Genomic DNA, 19,873 nt, shown 5'->3' with positions numbered 1-19,873 from the left:
GAGTCATTGCCTTTTGCCAAAATTAATTTTACATAAAGGTTGTTGTAGTAATAAATGGATTTTAACATGGTGTCTTATTAAACAATAAATCAATAGGCTGTATAGTCTTCCTAGAGCTCTAGTACTCATTATACATTTGCTTTTAAAGTAATGTAATAAATACTCTACATTTAACATTTCTTTAAAAATTATAAAATCATTGTGTCTTAAATGTTAAGACCCAATGATTTTATAATATAGGAAAATCTAGTTCAATCTTCCAAATTTCTTTTATCTTGCTAATATTTTTTCATCATTGCATATGAAATGGCATTGTTGGTTTATTCTGTAGAAAAGTCTTGATCTGACACATTCAAATCCATAAACATTTCCAAGGCAGTTGATATTACAGTTCACAGAGCAGACTGTATCAAATACTTTAGCTGTATATATTGCTATTTAGACATAGTTTTTTGAATCCTTCAAAATTCTAGGTTTTATGAGAATCCATTTTTTTAATACGTTCCAGAAATTTAATCTGTAGTGTATTGAAGACTTTTCTTATATCTAATGGGTCCACAATGCCCATTATACATTTTTCAGAATATATTATTTAATCTATCTACCAATGATTTGGTATTATCAAAAGCTTCAGAAAGCCAGCATTTAAACGACAAATTATTGTCAGCAATACCTTCAGCAATATTTGTGTCACAGTTGCTATCAAAATGATTTCATCCTGGGCAATCCATTTCTGTTTTTAGAACGGAAACCTTATGAAATTACTCATTCCCAAAAACAAATAGCCATATATTCATTTATTGGAAAAAACACAAATTTCAGTTCAGATCCAGTTCAATGACTTGTGGAACAACCCTACATAATCTCTTATTTATTTGATGAGCACTTCCTTAATTTGACTAAGACTTAAATGCCAAATCTGCCCATTCTCCAATACCAGAAGTGAAGAAAATGCTATACTATTTTTATGTTTCAGCTAAGTGAATAAAATTTGCAGGAACAGAACTTCATTAGGAAATTAAATAAAATTACTGTCAAGATTTATTGTCATGTCTATTCTTAACTTTTACTGGAATAACATTCTGATCCAGTCTGCTTTGGAAAGATTCCTGCTTCCCAATGAGTCTGATCAGGTTGACTTAATTCATATTTCAAAACTCATCTGAAATTTATAATTAACTGTGGCCTAAATATTTTAGAGACCAATTAAAATTAGATTCCTTACTATAGTGCAGTTTTATGGAAACAACTCAGGGCAGAACAAAGTGAATTTCTCTTGCTCTGCAATCAGGTTTTTTTATGAGAGCAAGAAATAAAATAACAGTACTCGTGATGTTTGCTGGTAGTGACAAATGTTAATATCTTGGTGATTGGCTCAGTCTAAATAAAAGAATTAGTATGGGTACTGTAGTCCTTGACTACAATTTTCATTTAATTCTGGTGCAAAGTTATGATTATGCTGAAAAAAAGTGACTTACAACTTGTGCTCGAAGTTAACGACCATCGAACCACCCCGCACCTCCATGTGACTATAATTCCAGCACCTGACAATTGGCTCTCACTTACAAGGATTGCGGCATCTTGTGGTTATGTGATCACAATTTGTGATGTTCTCAGCCAGCTTCTGACAAGTAAATTCAATGGGGAAACTGCACTCATTTAACGATTGTGTTATTCACTTAACCACGACAATTTATTTTACTTAATAACCGTGGTAAAAATCTTTCTGAAATTGGGACCAGTCATGGGATGACTCACGTTACAACCACATTGCTTAGTGACCAAAATTCCAGTCTCAATTGTGGTTGCAAGTCAAGGACTACCTATCTGTAGAAGAAAATTAATAGTGTTTTGTATCAGTCTATAAACAAAAAATCAAGATAGAAGAATCTGTAGGAACAGCTATGTTCATACTATTTTTTTATTATTTTACACAATTCTGTTTTTACACACTCAGAAGTTTCCAATGGCAAAAAAAGAATAACATGAACAGGAAAATATCAAAACTGAGCAAAATAGCACTGCTGTTTCAGGTTGTATTATCCTCTGTTAAGTCTTAAAGAGATCAGAATCCACCCTAGTATAAGAATGCATCAGAGCCCAGAATCACTGGCAGTCGGGCACATCTAATTTATTATAATTATGATTGTATATTACATATTATCATATTTTGTATTGAATTGCCTCAAGTATAAAACCATTTCATGTGACATTAGCATCCAAGTATTCAGAAGGTACTTGCTAATGGATTATCCCCAACACTATCTCCTCCCATTGTTTTGTTTTCAAAAATAGAAGAATAAAATAAAATAAAACACAGAAGTAACAGTGTAATGGAAGAGTAACTCATGGAGTGCCATATAATGCAATATAATATTTTATTAGTAATTGGGGTTGTATACTACAAGTCCTGTTTGGACTAACTCAAGAATTTATGTGTCAATTAATTCAGCAATCTGCTGTGAAAGATACTATGATTTAAAATGTGTGGGTAAATTGCTCATATTTCCTCATCTGAGGCGTCTGCACAACACAGGGGTGGGAGGGGTCAGGGTGGCAGATGAGAAGCAAAGAGCTGTTTTAACTCTTGAAACACCAATTGACCAGGAGTGTTGTTGAGCCCTTCTTAGGAGCTGGGAGAGTGATTTTACAAGTTCAGCGAAATTCAGGATGAATTTCATGTATAAGTTAGCAAAACCCAGAAGATGCTACACTTCTTTCACATTACTGGAAAGGAGGGAGTATTCCACAATAGAATAACGTGTACCTCTGCTGGAGCCATGCAGGTCAAATGTACATTTTTTTTAGATTGGCAAAAAGGTTGTTGTTCCACAGTTTTTGCAATACATTTCTGGCATGAGTGACACTCAAGAAGAGAACTTTGGAATAAACTATTCTAATTAGGTTGTAAACACTGCTCAAATCTAGCTTTCAAAAAGATGTGCACCTTTTGTAGCCACTCTAGATCTGATATGCTTGGAAGTGGATAATGGTCTTTAATTATTACCCTGTTTAGGTCTTTGTAGTCATGAATGGTACACATTAGAGTGGGGTGGATAAACTCTCACTGTTTGTAAGTGATGTTGCTGGCCTCAGAACTTCTCTGGCAAGCTGTCATGGGAAGCAGGCGCATTGGCTAGGCTGCCATCTATTATGCTGCTGCAGGTTGAGACAAACTCCATTCCAGTTGTTGTGTTAGTTGTCATGGATCTGATTAATGAGACAGTTCAAACAACATTCAGGCATTGTTTTATCTAAAAAGTCTATAATAATGAAACGAAGCATCGGCACTCATGGATGGATGCCAGAATCTGAATTCTCCTCTCTTTGACCCACCACATCATACAGAATTTCCCTCCCTTATTTACATGTCATGAATCACATTTACCAGTTAATTTAACACACAAAGTTTCACTTCCCTTCTGAAGCGGCTATCCCTTATCTTGTCAAAACAGCCAGGTTGCATTTCTCCCACGCTTTAGTGATTCAAACTCAAACAGTTAAAGCAAAAGGCTGCCTCTTATATTGTTAGTACAAAAACATGTCAATGTTTGCAGCATTGACATTAGTATTATCATGGCATTCTGCAAATTGATCGTCTGTGCATCTACTTGCTGCTGGTGTTTCAACAAGTCTGCTGCCAGATACTCAATGGATAGTGGGGTTATTTGAGAATCAGAGGCCATTCCTAAAATTCCTTCCTTCCTTTGGAAAAGACTATGAAATTTGCAAAACTTAACTCAGCATTGCCAGGAAAACCAGACAGGAAGCATGACCAGATAAGCTAGTTCTACTTTATTGTAATGCTACATTAACAGAAACTTGTAAGAGTGATTAAATAGTAAAAATCTCCCAATGTCTTTTTTTACAGCCTGAAAATTAGAGATTTTCTCTTCTGAGTTCCTTTCTTTGCCTTTTATACATCTGCAGGCTGTGTCCCCTCTAATCGTATTCCCTAGGCAGCACACACAAATGCACACACACACACACACACACACATTTCCCAGGATCATTCCCACATACTACGGTATTACAGTTACAATTACTGATTTCAGATTTAATTTATGTAACTAATTTATACAGCCATTCAAATAAGTGCCCAACTCAGGCAGCATGCTTCTTTAATAATAATTCAATAACAACAATGAATCAATTAAAAATAATAAAGGAAATATTTTTTAAAAAAACAACCTACAAAGACATAAACCACCAGAAAAAAACATCAAACCGCTTCTGAATCCAATGCCTAAGGAAAAAAGAATTGGAGCTAGTCAAAACTCATGAAGACATTGTTAATGGAACATCATTGTGTGAGAAAGGGGTATGATACTATACTATTAATAAATAAAGAAGACAGAATGTGATCTCTATTGAATACTACATGTTCCATTGGTAAATACTTCAAACAATTGCAATTCAGTTTACTGAATCTTCACTGTGTAATTAACACAAATCAGTAGAAGGACCAATTTGAAGCACTTTGGGGACACATTCCCCAAACCAATGTTTTTCTCCGTAGAGTTCTTTTCTCCTGAGGGAAATAGTATTGTCTTCAGAATTGTATAAAGCTGTTGAGTTACTCAAGACTGAAGGAAAATATCTGAATTTTTTCAGAGCAGCAAAAGGATATTAGTATAGGTTTTAAAAACCTGCACTTGGACTCTTGGAAAAAATACAGATATTTTAAAATGTGAAAGATGCTGTTGATCTGGAAGAAAAAAAAGTAAGTTTGATGATCAAAAAGACAACTATACAACTATTGCATTTTATTGATTTTGAGAGTTTGATTGAGTCGTTCATGGGATGACAACCTACTTCAAAGACAATTGATTGAATATTTCAGAGAAGGGCCAGATCAAGCCTGCATGGTAAGCATGCAAATTGGTGCACAAGGCCAAGTAATTATTTAAATATGGTTTTTTGCAAAGCTCAGATTGCATTCCGAAGGGGTACTTTGGAATCTAAAAAGACCTCAAGATTTGCAGGTTTTTTGTTTTTGTTTTGTTTTGTTTTAAAAAACTGTGTTTTTTAACTGTGATTTTAATAATGGGTGGTACAAAAAAGGCATAAGATATACCTGGCACTGGTAAGACAAAAACAAGATAAAAAAGAGAAGTGTACTTACAAGTAAATCTTCAAATATTTTCATAGAAATAGTTCTTAGAATGTAGCCAACAGAACAACTAGTTTGTAGAATGAGACAACAACTTCTTTGTAGAGTTGATTATATTAAAAGCCAACTTGAAAGATATACAAGAATATGTTGACAGTGGTCAATCATTTGTGACATGACACTCAATGTGGGTTTGCTATTCATAGTTCATTTAATCACTACAAGAAATGAGAAGCCCTTGTAATCCAAAGATCAGCTTCTACGAGTTATACAATATGTAGATCCAGCAATGAACCAATTATATACACAGTTGAAAGCAGTAAGAACCTTTCTTCAGTTAGCTTGCTAATTCTTTACTGCAGCTTGTTAAAATATCCTGTGAACAGAAATGTAAATGCAACTCATATTTCCCCTGATATTTGTTTAATGTCTTCTCATGTTTAAAGAAGAGTTTATCTGCTCAAAGATTTCAGTAGCACTCTCATATCATTAATTGTTTTTAATATTTCTGTGGAGAACTTTATTCATGGGCTGGAACTATTTTTATCACATATAGTAGGATATATTTAATCCATCCTAATAACCATGGCTATTTCATTGCAAAGCATCTAATTCTCTTTTTTTATTAAAGAGTTTTACAAAAAAAACTTTTTACAATACATATCCCCAAAACCCACCCACCCCAAACCACCCCCCTTCCCCCCCGCTTCCCAGAGCTAAATACAGGGTTATAGATACGATAATCGTATTCTAACTAAAAATTATCCATAATATAAAATTAACCAAATTCATAATGTGCTTTAATTCCCCTTTAACATAGATACATACAAAGTACTAACACTAAAATTAATAACAATATCCCTCTAAAATCTACTCATAAGCTAAATGGAACTTTTTAGTCCCATATTTATTCTGAATATACTCAATCCATCTCCTCCAAACTGAAATATATCTTTCTTGTGAATGATCCTTCAAATAAGCAGAAATCTTAGAAATTTCTGCAAGATTCGATACTTTAAATACCCATTCCTCTATGGTAGGCAAACTATCCTTCTTCCAGTATTGTCCCACCAGTAACCGTGCTGCTGTTATCAAATTCAACATCAAATTGGTTTCTTTAACATCACAATCTACAACAATGCCCAATAAAAACAATTGCGGAGAGAACTTTATCTTTCTCTTAAAAATCTTTTGAATGTTCCACCAAATTTTAACCCAAAAAGCTTTTATATTTCTGCAAGTCCACCACATATGAAAATAGGTGGCTTCTAAACTAACACATCTCCAGCATTTAGACTGTAAGTTAGGATACATGTTAGACAACTTTTTGGGATCCAGATGCCATCTATAAAACATTTTATAAAAATTTTCTCTTAAATTTTGAGCCTGAGTAAATTTAACATTTCTAACCCAAATTACCTCCCAAGTATCCAACGGAATTGGTTCCTGGATATTTTGTGCCCACTTTATCATACAATCTTTAACTAATTCCATTTCCGAATCCAATTCAATTAAAACATTATATATCCTCTTTATATGTGCACAATTTAAATCTCTAATTTGTTTTACTAAATTTTCATCTGTAATTGTGATGCCAACCTTCTGATCCAACTTCCACCTAGCTTTCAATTGGGTATATTGAAACCAAGAGTAACTTATGTTTTCTTGTCTTAACTCATCTAATGATTTAAGTTGCCAATCATTCCCTTCCAATCTAATTCCTTATAGGAAAACATATCCAAACTCACTCCCATAGATACACCTTCTATCGCATGTCCAGGAATTCCCCAAATCGGTATTTTATAATTTAACTTATAATAATACTTTTTCCAGACACGAAACAAGGCACTTCTAAGAATATGAGATTTAAAAGCCCTATCCACCTTTTTATCATAAAGCAAATATGCATGCCATCCATATACCAAATCCCAACCCTCAAGGTGAAGTATTCTCTTATTAGTTAAATTAAGCCAATCGCTAACCCATGTCAAGACCACCGCATCATAACACAGTTTCAAATTCGGCGCCTTGAGTCCCCCTCTTTCCCTAGCATCTTGTAAAATCTTAAATTTAACTCTTGGTTTTTTCCCCTGCCCAAATAAATTTATTAATACCCTTCTGCCATTCATCAAGGTTGGCATCCTTTTTCAATATAGGTATCATTTGAAACAAAAAGAGAAACTTCGGCAGAACATTCATTTTAACAACTGCGATTCTTCCCAATAAAGATAATTGTAACTTTTTCCAATTATTTAAATCCCTTTGTATCTTCAACCATAATGTTTCATAATTATTCTTATATAATTTTACATTTGAAGCTGCAATATACACTCACAAATACTTAACCTTTTTTACTATTTCAAAACCTGTTAATTTAATTAACATTTCCCTTTCACTCATAGATATATTCTTAGATAATATCTTAGTCTTATTACTATTCACCTTAAACCCAGAAACCTTACCATACTGAGTTATAATTTCCATCAAATCTATAACCGATTGTATCGGTTGAGATACTGTCACAACCAAGTCATCAGCAAAAGCTCTCAATCTATAATCATTCTGTTTTATTTTAATTCCCTTCATCATAGAGGACTCTCGAATTTTAATTAATGAAATCTCTAAAGTTAGAACAAACAATAATGGTAATAGGGGGCATCCCTGTCTTGTACCTTTTTCAATTTTAAACATCTCTGTTAGCCCCCCATTAATTATAATTTGTGCAGTTTGTTGTTGATATATAGCTTTAATAGAATGTAGGAATCCTTCTCCAAAATTCATTTCCTCAACAACTCTCAATAAGAATTGCCAATTCAATTGATCAAAAGCTTTCTCTGCATCCAAAAAATATCAATGCTGCAGGGACTTGGTTGTTCTTATCCAAATATTCAAGCAAATTTACAATTTGTCTTACATTATATTTCATATACCTTCCAGATATAAATCCCGATTGATCACTATGAATCATTTGTTTTAAAACTTGCATTAATCTATTAGCCAATACTTTAGCAAAAATCTTATAATCTGTATTCAAAAGCGATATAGGTCTATAATTTTTAGCTTGAGTAAGGTCTTGATCCTCCTTTGGAATCAATGATACAAAAGCTGTCCTCTAAGATGGAGGAACTGCTCCTCCAGTCTGAATTTCATTAAACAAGATATTTAAAGGTTCAATCATTTCAACCAACAACATTTTATAATAAATTGCTGTTAATCCATCTGTTCCCGGGGCCTTGCCCACTTTCAACTGCTTAATAGCTAAAGAGATTTCCTCTAATGTTATTAAGCGATTCATCTCAAGTTGTTGTTCTTTTGAAAGTCTTGGAAAATGAGCTTCCTGTAAATACTTATCTATATCTAAAGCTTGTATGTTTTCTCTAGAATATAATTTCGAATAGAAATCTAAAAAACTCCTCTTAATCAGCTTTTGTTGATAGACTTCTTTTCCTTTATATTCTATTTTATCTATAGTACGTAATTTCTGTTTCTACCAGGCTTATTAGCGTTACAAAAAGTATTATGTCTAGCATAACGCAAATTAGTTGCTACTTGGTCAGACAATAGCATACTAAATTGTTCTTTCAATAAATGTATCGAAATCCTTAAATTATTATCCAATGTATTCAAAATAAAGTCTTTCTCCTTAGATTTAATTTCTTCCTCAAGATCTATACGTTTTTGCATTTGCTTACGCCTATAAGCATTGTTCATATAAATCAAGACCCCTCTCATATAAGCTTTACTGGCATCCCAAACCATTCCCATCGATGTACCTTTATGCATATTTATAACAAAAAATTCTTCCACATGTTCTCTACATTTCTGCAAGAACACCTCCTTTGTAAATAAATTTTCATTCAGTCTCCAGGATCTTCTACTACCATCTTCAGCAAAAAAACTCCAACCAAACAGGACTATGATCCGACAATGTCCTAGGAAAAATCTTAACATTCTTAACCCTAGAGAAAAGATCAGTAGTAATTAAAATAAAGTCAATCCTGGAGAAAGATTTATGTCTATCCGAAAAAAAAGTAAAATCTCTTTCTTTCATATTCCTTTCCCGCCATACATCTCTTAATTCCAGATCCTCCTTCAAATCAAAAAAAGCTTTGGGCAATTTCAAATTAGAAAAGTTTTTGAAGGATCCCTTCTTGTCTTCAGATGGGTCCAAAACTCCATTCCAGTCCCCCATCTTAATAACAGATTTGTAATCCAATTCAATTAGTCTCTGATGTAAAAATGTGAAAAACTTTTGCTGTTGTTGATTTTAATTTTAATTTAATTTAATTTAATTTAATTTATTAATATTTCTATACCGCCCTTCTCCCGGAGGACTCAGGGCGGTGTACAGGGCAAGAATAAAACACAGAAATTTACAAAAACTAAAAGATAATTAAATACATGCCCGATTAAAATGCAATTGATACATAGTAAAAAAGACCCAATAAAAATAATAAAAAAAACCCACCAATCCCCCCTCAGGCCAGGCCGTCTTGCTCGAACAAGTATGTTTTCAGATCGCGGCGAAAGGAGTGCAGATCGGGCGCCGTCCGGAGCTCAACCGGTAACTGGTTCCATAGTTCCGGGGCGCCCACAGAGAAGGATCTCCCCCTGGGGGCCACCAATCGACATTCTCTGACCGGTGGCACCCTGAGGAGGCCCTCTCTGTGGGAACGCACAGGGCGCAGGGAGCTTGATGCCGGCAGCAGATGTTCCCTGAGGTACTCCGGCCCCATGCCATGAAGGGCTTTAAATACCATTACTAACACCTTGAATCTCACCCGGAAGACAACTGGCAACCAATGCAGCTCACGGAGCAGAGGTGTAACATGGGAGTATCGGGAGACTCCCAACACAACTCTCGCGGCTGCATTCTGTACCAGCTGGAGCCTCCGGGTGGTCTTCAAGGGAAGCCCCATGTAGAGAGCGTTGCAGTAGTCTAGACGAGAGGTCACGAGTGCGTGAGTGACCGTGCATAAATCATCCCGGCTTAGATAGGGTCGCAACTGGTGCACCAGGCGAACCTGGGCGAAAGCCCGCCTAGTCACAGCCACCATGTGATCTTCCAAGGTGAGCCGTGAATCTAGGAGGACTCCCAAGTTGCGAGCCCTATCTACGGGGGGTAATAATTCACCCCCCATAGAAAGAGATGGAATATCCGAATAGACCCGGGATGAAGGTATGCAAAGCCACTCGGTCTTGTCGGGGTTGAGTTGAAGTCTGTTCCTCCCCATCCAGACCCGAACCGCCTCCAGGCAACGGGACATCACGTTGAGGGCATCACTGGGGTGGTTTGGGGTAGAAAGAAAAAGCTGGGTATCATCAGCGTACTGATGATACCCAACTCCAAAGCCACGAATGATCTCACCCAGCGGTTTCATATAGATGTTGAACAGGAGAGGCGAGAGGACCGACCCCTGAGGAACTCCACAAACGAGAGACCTCGCGGTCGACCTCTGCCCTCCTGTCAACACCGACTGCGAGCGTCCCTGGAGATAGGAGGAGAACCACTGTAAAACCGTGCCTCCCACTCCCAGGCCCCTGAGATGCCGCAGCAGGATACCATGGTCGATGGTATCGAAAGCCGCTGAGAGGTCTAATAGGACTAGAACAGAGGAATGACCCCTGTCCCGAGCCCTCCAGAGATCATTCACCAGCGCGACCAATGCCGTCTCCGTGCTGTGCCCGGGCCTGAAACCCGATTGGTACGGGTCTAGATAATCCACTTCATCCAGGACCAAAGGGAGCTGATGCGCCACCACACTCTCAACAACCTTCACAAGAAAGCGAAGGTTGGAGACCGGACGAAAGTTGTTCAATACAGCTGGGTCCAGGGCAGGCTTCTTGAGGAGGGGCCTCACCACCGCCTCTTTCAAGACGGCAGGGAAGCTACCCTCACTCAAAGAAGCTGATATAACTGCCTGGAACCAGCTGCGTGTCCTCTCCCGGGCTGCATAAACCAGCCAGGAAGGGCACGGGTCCAATAAGCATGTGGTGGAGCTCAGTCTCCCCATAATCCTGTCCACTTCCTCCGGAGTCACAGAATCAAACTCCTCCCAAGTGATATCGACAAGACCGCCCGCGTCCTGATCGCCAGACTCTGCCCAGTCAGAGTCCAGACCGGTCCGAATCCGAGCGATTTTGTCCGACAGATAATTGTTAAACTCCTCGGCACGACCCTGCAAGGGTTCCTCCCTCACCTCCTGATTAAGGAGGGAGCGAGTCACCCTAAACAGAGCGGCCGGGCGATTATCTGCAGACGCGATAAGGGTAGAGAAGTGATTAGACCTTGCCACCCTTATCGCAGCGAGATAAGACCTAATATGGGTTCTTAGTCGCAATCGGTCGGATTCAGATCGGCTGGACCTCCAACCGCTGTCTAGGCCCCGTCTCTGACGCTTCATCTCCCGGAGCTCCGCGGAGAACCATGGAGCTCGGCGGGATCTGCATCGGGTCAGGGGCCGCAAGGGTACAACTCGGTCAAGAGCCTCAGTGGCTGCCCTTTCCCAAGCTTCCACTAAGGCATCTGCCGAGCTGTGAGTGGGGGGGGGCAGGTGGGGACCCCAGCACTGCCTGGAACCTCGCGGAATCCATTAAGCATCTGGGGCGGTACCATCTAACTGGTTCCATACACCCACGGCGGGGGGTGGCAAAACGGAAGTCCAGCCGCAGGAGATGATGATCGGTCCATGACAGGGGCATAATAATTGGAGAGCCCCCACCAAGATCATCTAACCACCGACCAGATAAGAAAACTAGGTCAAGGATGTGGCCTCCCTCATGAGTCGGTCCTGAAATTACTTGCGTCAGGTCCATGGCCGTCATGGAGGTCATGAACTCCCGAGCCAACTCAGATGATCCTCCCAGAGATGGTAGATTGAAGTCCCCCAAAACTATCAGTTTGGGGAACTCAACCACCAACCCAGAGAGAACATCGAGAAGCTCAGGCAGGGCTGCTGCTGCGTGACTAGGCGAAAGGTACACCAGCAGCAAGCCCAACTGCGCACCAGGGCCGCATCTCAGGAAGAGAGACTCACACCCGACTATCTGCGGAACGGTGGCCTCCCGCAGAGCTAAGGTCTCCCTCATAACAACAGCCACTCCTCCACCCCTACCCTGAGCTCGAGGCCGGTGTAGCACCCGGAAACCTGGTGGGCAAAGATCAGCCAGAGGAATACCGCCCTCTGGGCCCAACCAAGTCTCCGTGATGCAGGCCAGGTCCTCCTGCTCACCCTCGACCAAGTCACGGACGAAAGGAGCTTTATTAACGACAGACCTGGCATTCAAGTACACCAGCCGGAGCTCAGGAGGCTGCACATCCTCACTCCCGGGACCTCGGGGCAGAACAAGAGGGTCGGAACGCCTCACTGCTTGCAAGTAGCGGAGAGGCCTTCCCTGAGATCGATACGGCCCTCTGTTCCTGCACCTGCTGCCATTCCCTAACGTCGTGGGAATGGGCATTCCCACGACTTGCCCTGGAGCCCCGGGGGCGACCGACCCCCGCTCCTCCCCTCCGCGATCAATCCCGGCCCTGGCCTGAACAGTGGTTGCTGGACTACCTCCCGTATCCGGACAACCAAAAGAAGTACCCACCCCCCTCCCTAACCTCCTAAAAAATTTAACCAAAAAACTAACCAGGGGCCTCTTATTTGGCTTATATCGGAGTCCCCTACGCATGCCCAGCCATCTCTCAGGGTCCCAACACTCGGGCCCTTCATCAAGAGGAGGTGTAAAGAGTAAGGTGGGTCGCTCCCAGGATGTGGGGGCCCCCATGAGAGCGTATAAGGTCGTGCTGGAATAAGTCAGACGCATGATCTTAAACAAGTCCGACAAAAAAAACAGCAAGGCAGACCAAATCAACATGGGAGGATCTCAAAATAAATAAGTCGAAGGCAAATGACCAGAGAGCCAGCCCAGCTCCACTGCCACTAGAGCTGGGAAATCCCGGAACAGATCGAATCCCGCCCTCTCACGGCGGTCAAAGCCGGGGGGCAACCTGGTACATAAAAACCGGGGGAGCAATACCCCCCAGAGCTCTCACCTCTGGGAGGCAGCAGATGTAAAAACTTAACCACTCTCCCACAGTGGTTATAACCCGGGCCTTCTATTATAGGGGAGGGGGGAGAAGAGGAGGGAGTTAGAGCGAAGAATCTATAAAATACATTAGGATTAATAAGCCGGTATGGTCACAAAATGGTAGGAGAGATTCCGATTATATAAGTCACTTCCATGTTGCAAAAAAGACTGGATGATAGTCAGTCAAGAAGGAAACCACAACATGGTCCAATCGTTTTCTGGCGGCACAGAGATTAAATTTTGCCTCACAAATGTCCGCGGCAACAGCGTCCGCGTTCCGCCACCAGGCCAGGTCACTATATCAGAGAGGCCCACTCCCTTCACCGCCAGCCATCTCGAAAACCAGTTAGACGATGTCTCCCCCACTCCAGCATTTTCACCCCCCCGCTGCTCCAAGCCGCGATTCATAGTCAATCCAGCAACACGCGGCTCCCCAAGCAGCAGGAAGGCGTTCCGGAGCATCACCGAGCTGTAAAAATCAATCCGGGCGTCACAGAACTCAGAACAACCACCAGGCTCCGTAGAAGGGGTCTCGAGACCCCCGTTGCACAAACGGTCAGCCGGTCGGAGCCACGTTGAGCCGAGCTTCAGCAAAAAATCGGGGTCTTTCCGGGCGCCTCAGCAGCCTCAGCAGTCTCCATCGGGGCTCCGCCCAGCTCCTCCGCGTCCAACAACCTCCATCGGAGTTCGCCGGGTCCCTGCGGCACCGCTAAACAGCTGGTCGGCGCCATACAACACGGGGTTCTTCTCAGCTCTTCCATAACCACCAAGCCGTCCAGAAACTCCAAAAACTCCTCCGGGCTCCTCCAGGCTCCTCCGGGCTCCTCCGGGCTCAGCAGATAGTCCTCAGAGAGTCCTCGGAGTCCTCGGAGCCCTCGGTGAGTCCAGGCTCACAGAGCCAAGGCAAACCATGTAGGCGTTCTAAAGACAGGCACCGAAGCTCAGCTCCCTCGTCCTCGTCCTCCTCCTCACCCGAAACCTTCACTGTGACCCAAATATCACTGTGAAGCATATAATCCAATAAGAAGAACTTTCTTTCCTTGTAGCATTAATTCAATACTAACATATCTCCCTTGTTTGTCCGATTCAATTAATCTAGCCAAAAAATCTTTTTTTAAATAAATGACCACTCCAGCCTTCTTGTCCAGAGCAAAAGATGCAAAATGTGTTCCCAATCGGGAATTAGCCAGATACTTTTGGTCTTTTAATGCAATATGTGTCTCTTGTAAACAAACAATTTCATTTTTATGTTGTTTCAAATAATAAAATACTTTCTTTCTTTTCTGTGGTGAATTTTAGCCATTAACATTCCATGTCAGGAACTTCGCCATCTCTGGTGACCATGAGCCTTTGGAACATAGCCTGAAGATCACCTGTTGCTCTCTTCGGACGTGCTCCTCCCACAGGCTCTGAAACAGCCGCATCTTGCATAGTTAGACCAGATACAAGTTTCTGTTTTTGCTCTTTTTCCATACGCTTGTATGCAGCCCTAGTCATCCTCTGTTCTTTCGGGTCCTCCTTTAATGCCAAACTCTGCTCCATAATCTCAGCCTGCCGCATCTCCTCAAGAGGCAATGACATTGCCCCTTCACTCAATTGTTTATCTTTTTGTCTTACTTCTGTTCTTTTAACTCGAGGAGACGGTGGTGAGCCTGCTTTAAGGACCTTAGTATAAAAATCTTTTGCTTTTAAAATTGTATTTAACCTGTACCTCGTCCCTGCATAATTCACCACAATTCCATTGGGTATTTCTCATCTAAACTGAATTTGTCGCTTCTTAAGCTCATCAGACAGAAAAGCGAAATCTTTCCTTTTTGTAAGAATTTTTGGAGGTATCTCCTTTAAAATTATAATATCTTGGCCTGCAATTTGAAATCTTTCCCGATAAAAAGCCTGGATAATATAATTTCTAGTTGATCTCCTGGAAAAGTAAATCACTACATCTCTAGGTAAATTTTTCTGTCTAGCAATCCAGGAATTAACCCTAAATGTCTTATCCATTTCTTTAAGTAATTCTTCAGGTTTACATTTCAAGACAGGAGCCACTGCTTGTGCCACTTCCCATTCCAAATCTTCTTTAGGATTCTCTTTAAGGCCTCTGATGCACAATGCAAACTCCATGTCTTTATATTGTGAGATGATGACTTCATCTTCTGTTCTATCAATTTTAACCTCTGTTCTGTCTATTTTCTGTTCAGCACTGATGATTTTATTTTCCAGATTCTCCACATACTCCATAACTGAATCCACACAAACATCCAGGCGTTCAATATGTGCAGCCAAGCCCTGAAGTGCAAGCACTATATCCTCCCTCATCTGTTTATTTTGATTAACAAATTCTTCCTTTGTTTCCTTTATTTCTTGCTGTAATACTTGTGTTAATACTTGTGTTGACTGCATCACAACTTGCTGAATTTCTGCCAATGTAAATGCAGGTGGTGGTGGGGAAGGTGGTTGTACTGTAGGTTTCGTTGTAGTTTGCCCTGCAGCTTGTGGTAAAGGTGAAGAAATAAAACTTTTAGAGATTGTAGGGCCTCCCCCACACCTTGCAGCCATCTCTTAGGTTTCGGTTTCCTCTTTCTCCCAGCAGAATCAAAGTTTAAAAAGAAAAAAAAAGAAAGGAGAAGGGAGAAAAAATAAAAGTTTTTCTCCCAAAGTTCCTTATCCTTCAATTTAAAAAAAGGACAAGCTTTCAAATACACAAAATCCGGTACTGGGTAGAATCAGTTGCAAATTGTATCTCTTGCTATGTTGCAAAATATAACAATTTTCCAAAACAGTCAATTCACACAAGAAAGCAACATTCCAGCGCCATTTTTACTCCATTTCCATCAGCTTAAAACTTGAAGAAGATAATGAGTCTGAGTTAAAGTTAAAATCCAACTTGAAAATTCAAATCCTCCTGCTTTGCTCTACCTGCTTCTCAAAAAAAAAAACTCACAGTCCCATCTAAGCAGCAGATGTAGTTGTCGCGTCTAGTTCCATTCCTTTATGGAGTGAAAGCGTCCTGGGAGCGGAGAAAGCCTGGGCTCCGAGGGAACTCACTCCGTTAGCCCCCAAACTCGTTGGGGGAATCACAGATGAGCTCTACCTCTACCCAAACAAGCTCGCCTCTCCCTCTTCTCCCAAGGGAGAGACTTTGGCGCCACGGAACAGCTGATTTTCGCTGCCTCCGGGTGCTCTAACGAATCCCAAGATCGAGCGACTTCAGAAAGCCGCCATTCGGTGCAGCAGCGCTACCGGAAGTCTCGCAAAGCATCTAATTCTCAAAGTATGATGATCAGGTTGCAGTTTGAAAGGAAATATCTATGCAGACTGAATATTGTTCCCTTTATACTGAATATTTTTTTATTACTTGAGTTCTTCATCAATAATGTTCCAACTTTATTTCCTTTGGTAGGAACTTAAAAATTGATTCTGATCACAGGCTACATTACAAATATTTGAAAAACAAAGGAAAATTGACTAAGTGTTATTGTGATTACATGGGAAACAGCACACCGGTGACAGAATTCATACTGATGGGATTAACAGAGGACTCCCAAATGCAGCTGATCCTCTTTGGGACATTTTTTGCTGTTTATACCATCACCCTGTTTGGAAACCTAAGCATGATGATCTTGATCAGAATCAGTCCTTCCCTCCACACTCCAATGTACTTTTTTCTTACCAGTTTATCTTTTTTGGATATTTGTTATTCATCCTGTGTTACCCCAACATTCCTATCCAATCTTTTAAAAGAGAAGAAGATTATTTCCTATGGAGGTTGCTTTACTCAGCTTTACTTTTATATTCTATTGGCCACCACAGAGTGCTACCTCCTAGCTGTGATGGCCTATGATCGCTATGTGGCAATCTGCAATCCACTACTCTACTTGATCACAATGCCCCAAAGAAGGTGTGTTCAGCTGATAGCAGTTGCCTACATTGCTGGGATCATTAATGCTTCCATTCACACAATGGCTGCAACTAGACTGTCCTTCTGTGGCGCAAACATCATTAAGAGTTTTTATTGTGAGGGTCCTCCCCTTTTTGCCCTTTCCTGCTCAGATATCAGTCTTAATTATCTGTTGGTTTTTGTACTTGTTGGCTTCAATTTAATAACAACAAGCCTGACCGTACTAACTTCCTACACGTATATCCTGATTACCATTTTAAAGATCCACTCTGCCGCAAGCCGTAGGAAAGTCTTCTCTACTTGTACATCTCACCTCATGGTCATCATCATTTTCTATGGATGTCTTAGCTTTATGTATTCACAACCAAGCTCTAGGAAGAATTATAACCTAGACCAAGTGGCCTCACTGTTCTATGTAGTGGTGACCCCCATGCTCAACCCATTAATTTACAGCATGAGGAACCAGGAGGTAAGGGGTGCCTTCAGAAATATCCTAGGAAGAAAATTGCATCTTCAACAGATACGATAATACCTTTCAGAGTCCTTTCTTGTTGCCAAAATTCAGCTTTAGATAAAAGCTGTTCTAGTAGCAAATGGTTTTTATATTATTATTGTTGTTATTGTTATTTTATTATCATAAACCATTATGCTGTGTAATTCTCCTAGGGCTCTGGTATTAATTATATATTTCCTTTTGAGTTCAAAAAATGAAATTTGAATTCTAAAGAAGAGTTGTCCCTTTTTAGGTGTAGCTATCATGCCCTAGTGATTTCCATCAATTAGAAAGGAATGACAGGCTTTGCTTTTCGGGTCTAGGGCAAATCGCCAATGCCAACTTGCTGCAGCCAACTCACCAGAGTCAACTTACCACAGGACACATTGCCACGGCCCACTTGCTACAGGACAACTTGCCGCAGGACAATTCAACCCTGTATTAATCATTTCATTCACTTATTTTTATTATTAGTGACAGCATTTTCATCAAACTTATTGTAACTCTTGTATTTCTAGATTGACTTACTTTATTTTAGCATTACTGACCACAGTTCCATCTAAATTTATTTAACTTTTGTATGTGTTGAGTTGTCCCCTGGCAAGTTGGCTGTGGTGAATGGTCCTATTTCGATGCTTTTCATAAATAACTAAGGACAGAGCTCAGAAGGGGGGAAAAACAGAAAATCAGTTCTTCAGAGTTAGAACAAAGTCAGCATTTCTTCAGTTTAAAAGGCCAATCTTTTGGGAGTATAATTACAAAAACAACGAGATATTTACATTTTCATCTTCTTATATTAGAACCCTAATAAAATGCTATTGTTATCAGAAACCTTATAAGATTGTTTAACCAATAAGGAGATACAGTATCAAGAATAAAAGAAAAGCATGTTTACTGATTTAGCTTTGCATATATTACATCTCCAATGTAAGATCAACATTTCCACTGAGTCCAATAAACCCAAAGAATGTTTGTTTGCTTGCTTGCTTGCTTGTTTTATATATTCATTCATTCATTGTACATACTTCTTAACCACCTATCTCTTACCTGTTGCTTGTTTTATGTTTGTAATTACTATTCTTAATAAATGATCAATGATCATAGATCAAGTTTCAACGATCAATTAATAAAAAAGTTGTAGTACTGTTCTATAATCAAAGATGTGTCTGAGAACCTAACCAAAACAATTAGGCCCACAGAGTACTACCCTCTCCTACTCCTTCACATTGGGATGAATGACACAATGAAGAACCTGAGCACAATACTGAGAGACTATAAGCAACTAGGCAATAAAGTTAAGGAGCTAGGAGCACAAGTAGTGTTCTCATCAGTACTCCCAACAAAAGGCCAATGCCCATTGAGGGGGAAAAGAATTTTGAAATAAACCACTGGCTAAACGGTTGGTGTTCCCAAGAAAACTTTGGTTTCCTGGACCATGGACTGCATTTCCTACGCAAAGGACTCTTGGCAAGGGATGGGCTGCACCTCACGAAAACAGGGGGAAATGTACTCGGAAAAAGACTGGCCCAACTCATTGGGAGGGCTTTAAATTAAAATTGAGGGGGAAAGGTGACCAACCGTTAGAATCTCTAGAACAGGGCTTTTCAACATTGGCATGTGGCAGGTGGTACCCAGCCCTGCCCAGCCCAGCCAAGTGTAGCTGGGGAGGGAATGAGCCAAAGTGGCGCAGAGCAGGACTTGCCCTGAGAGAGTCCTCGGGAGCTGCATTGCTGCTGGGGTAAGACAAAGGCCCCAGGATCAGCACTTCCGGCACACCCAGAAGAGAAAGGAAGGGGGGGGGCAGAGACAGGAAGGGATGTAAAAGGAAGCAGTTTTGGCAGAGAGGGAGAAAAGAAAAGACTTCAGAGAGAGAGGCAGAAGAGAAAAGGCTTTTCTCACAGAAGCGGTGAGAGAGAGACAGAGACAGAAAGAGGAAAGGATTTTGGAGGAATGTGTGTGAGAGAATGGGAAGGATTTGGAGGAACATGTGTGTGTGAATGGGGAGGATATTGGAGGGATGTTTCTTTGAGAATGGGAAGTGTTGGGTGAGTGCACTTTGCAGAATGAAGCGAGCGGACGTATGCTGGCAGGTCCGTCGGCATCAGGAAGGCTCTGAAGGAGGTAGCTGGGCCGGGGAAGCAGGAGGCGTTTTAGTAGGTGCCGCCAGGCCTGCAAATGCAGCCCTGTGCTTTCCAACCCCAAAATTCCGGAATAAAGTTGGGCAGCCTTTGAGCGCCCCCGACAAGCTGCTAATCTGCTGTAGTCTTGGCTGCTGTCCCATTCCTTGGCTGCA

The 19,873-nt window shown here is 40.7% G+C and overlaps 1 protein-coding gene across 1 annotated transcript; it reads left to right on the top strand.

The window, feature by feature from the left end:
• Positions 1 to 16,674: 16,674 nt before the first annotated feature.
• Positions 16,675 to 17,616, top strand: LOC310639681 (olfactory receptor 5F1-like; the record flags this gene model as incomplete). The annotated part of the gene is made up of 1 exon (XM_083361518.1): positions 16,675 to 17,616. The coding sequence occupies one exon, from the start codon at positions 16,675 to 16,677 to the stop codon at positions 17,614 to 17,616; it is 942 nt and encodes a 313-aa protein (XP_083217644.1).
• Between the last annotated feature and the right edge of the window lie 2,257 nt (positions 17,617 to 19,873).

This window comes from Vipera ursinii (assembly GCF_947247035.1).
Source record: "Vipera ursinii genome assembly, chromosome: 1".
NCBI lineage: Eukaryota > Metazoa > Chordata > Lepidosauria > Squamata > Viperidae > Vipera > Vipera ursinii.
The sequence above is the reverse complement of the archived record's forward strand: the minus strand, read 5'-3'. Positions and strand labels throughout refer to the sequence as shown.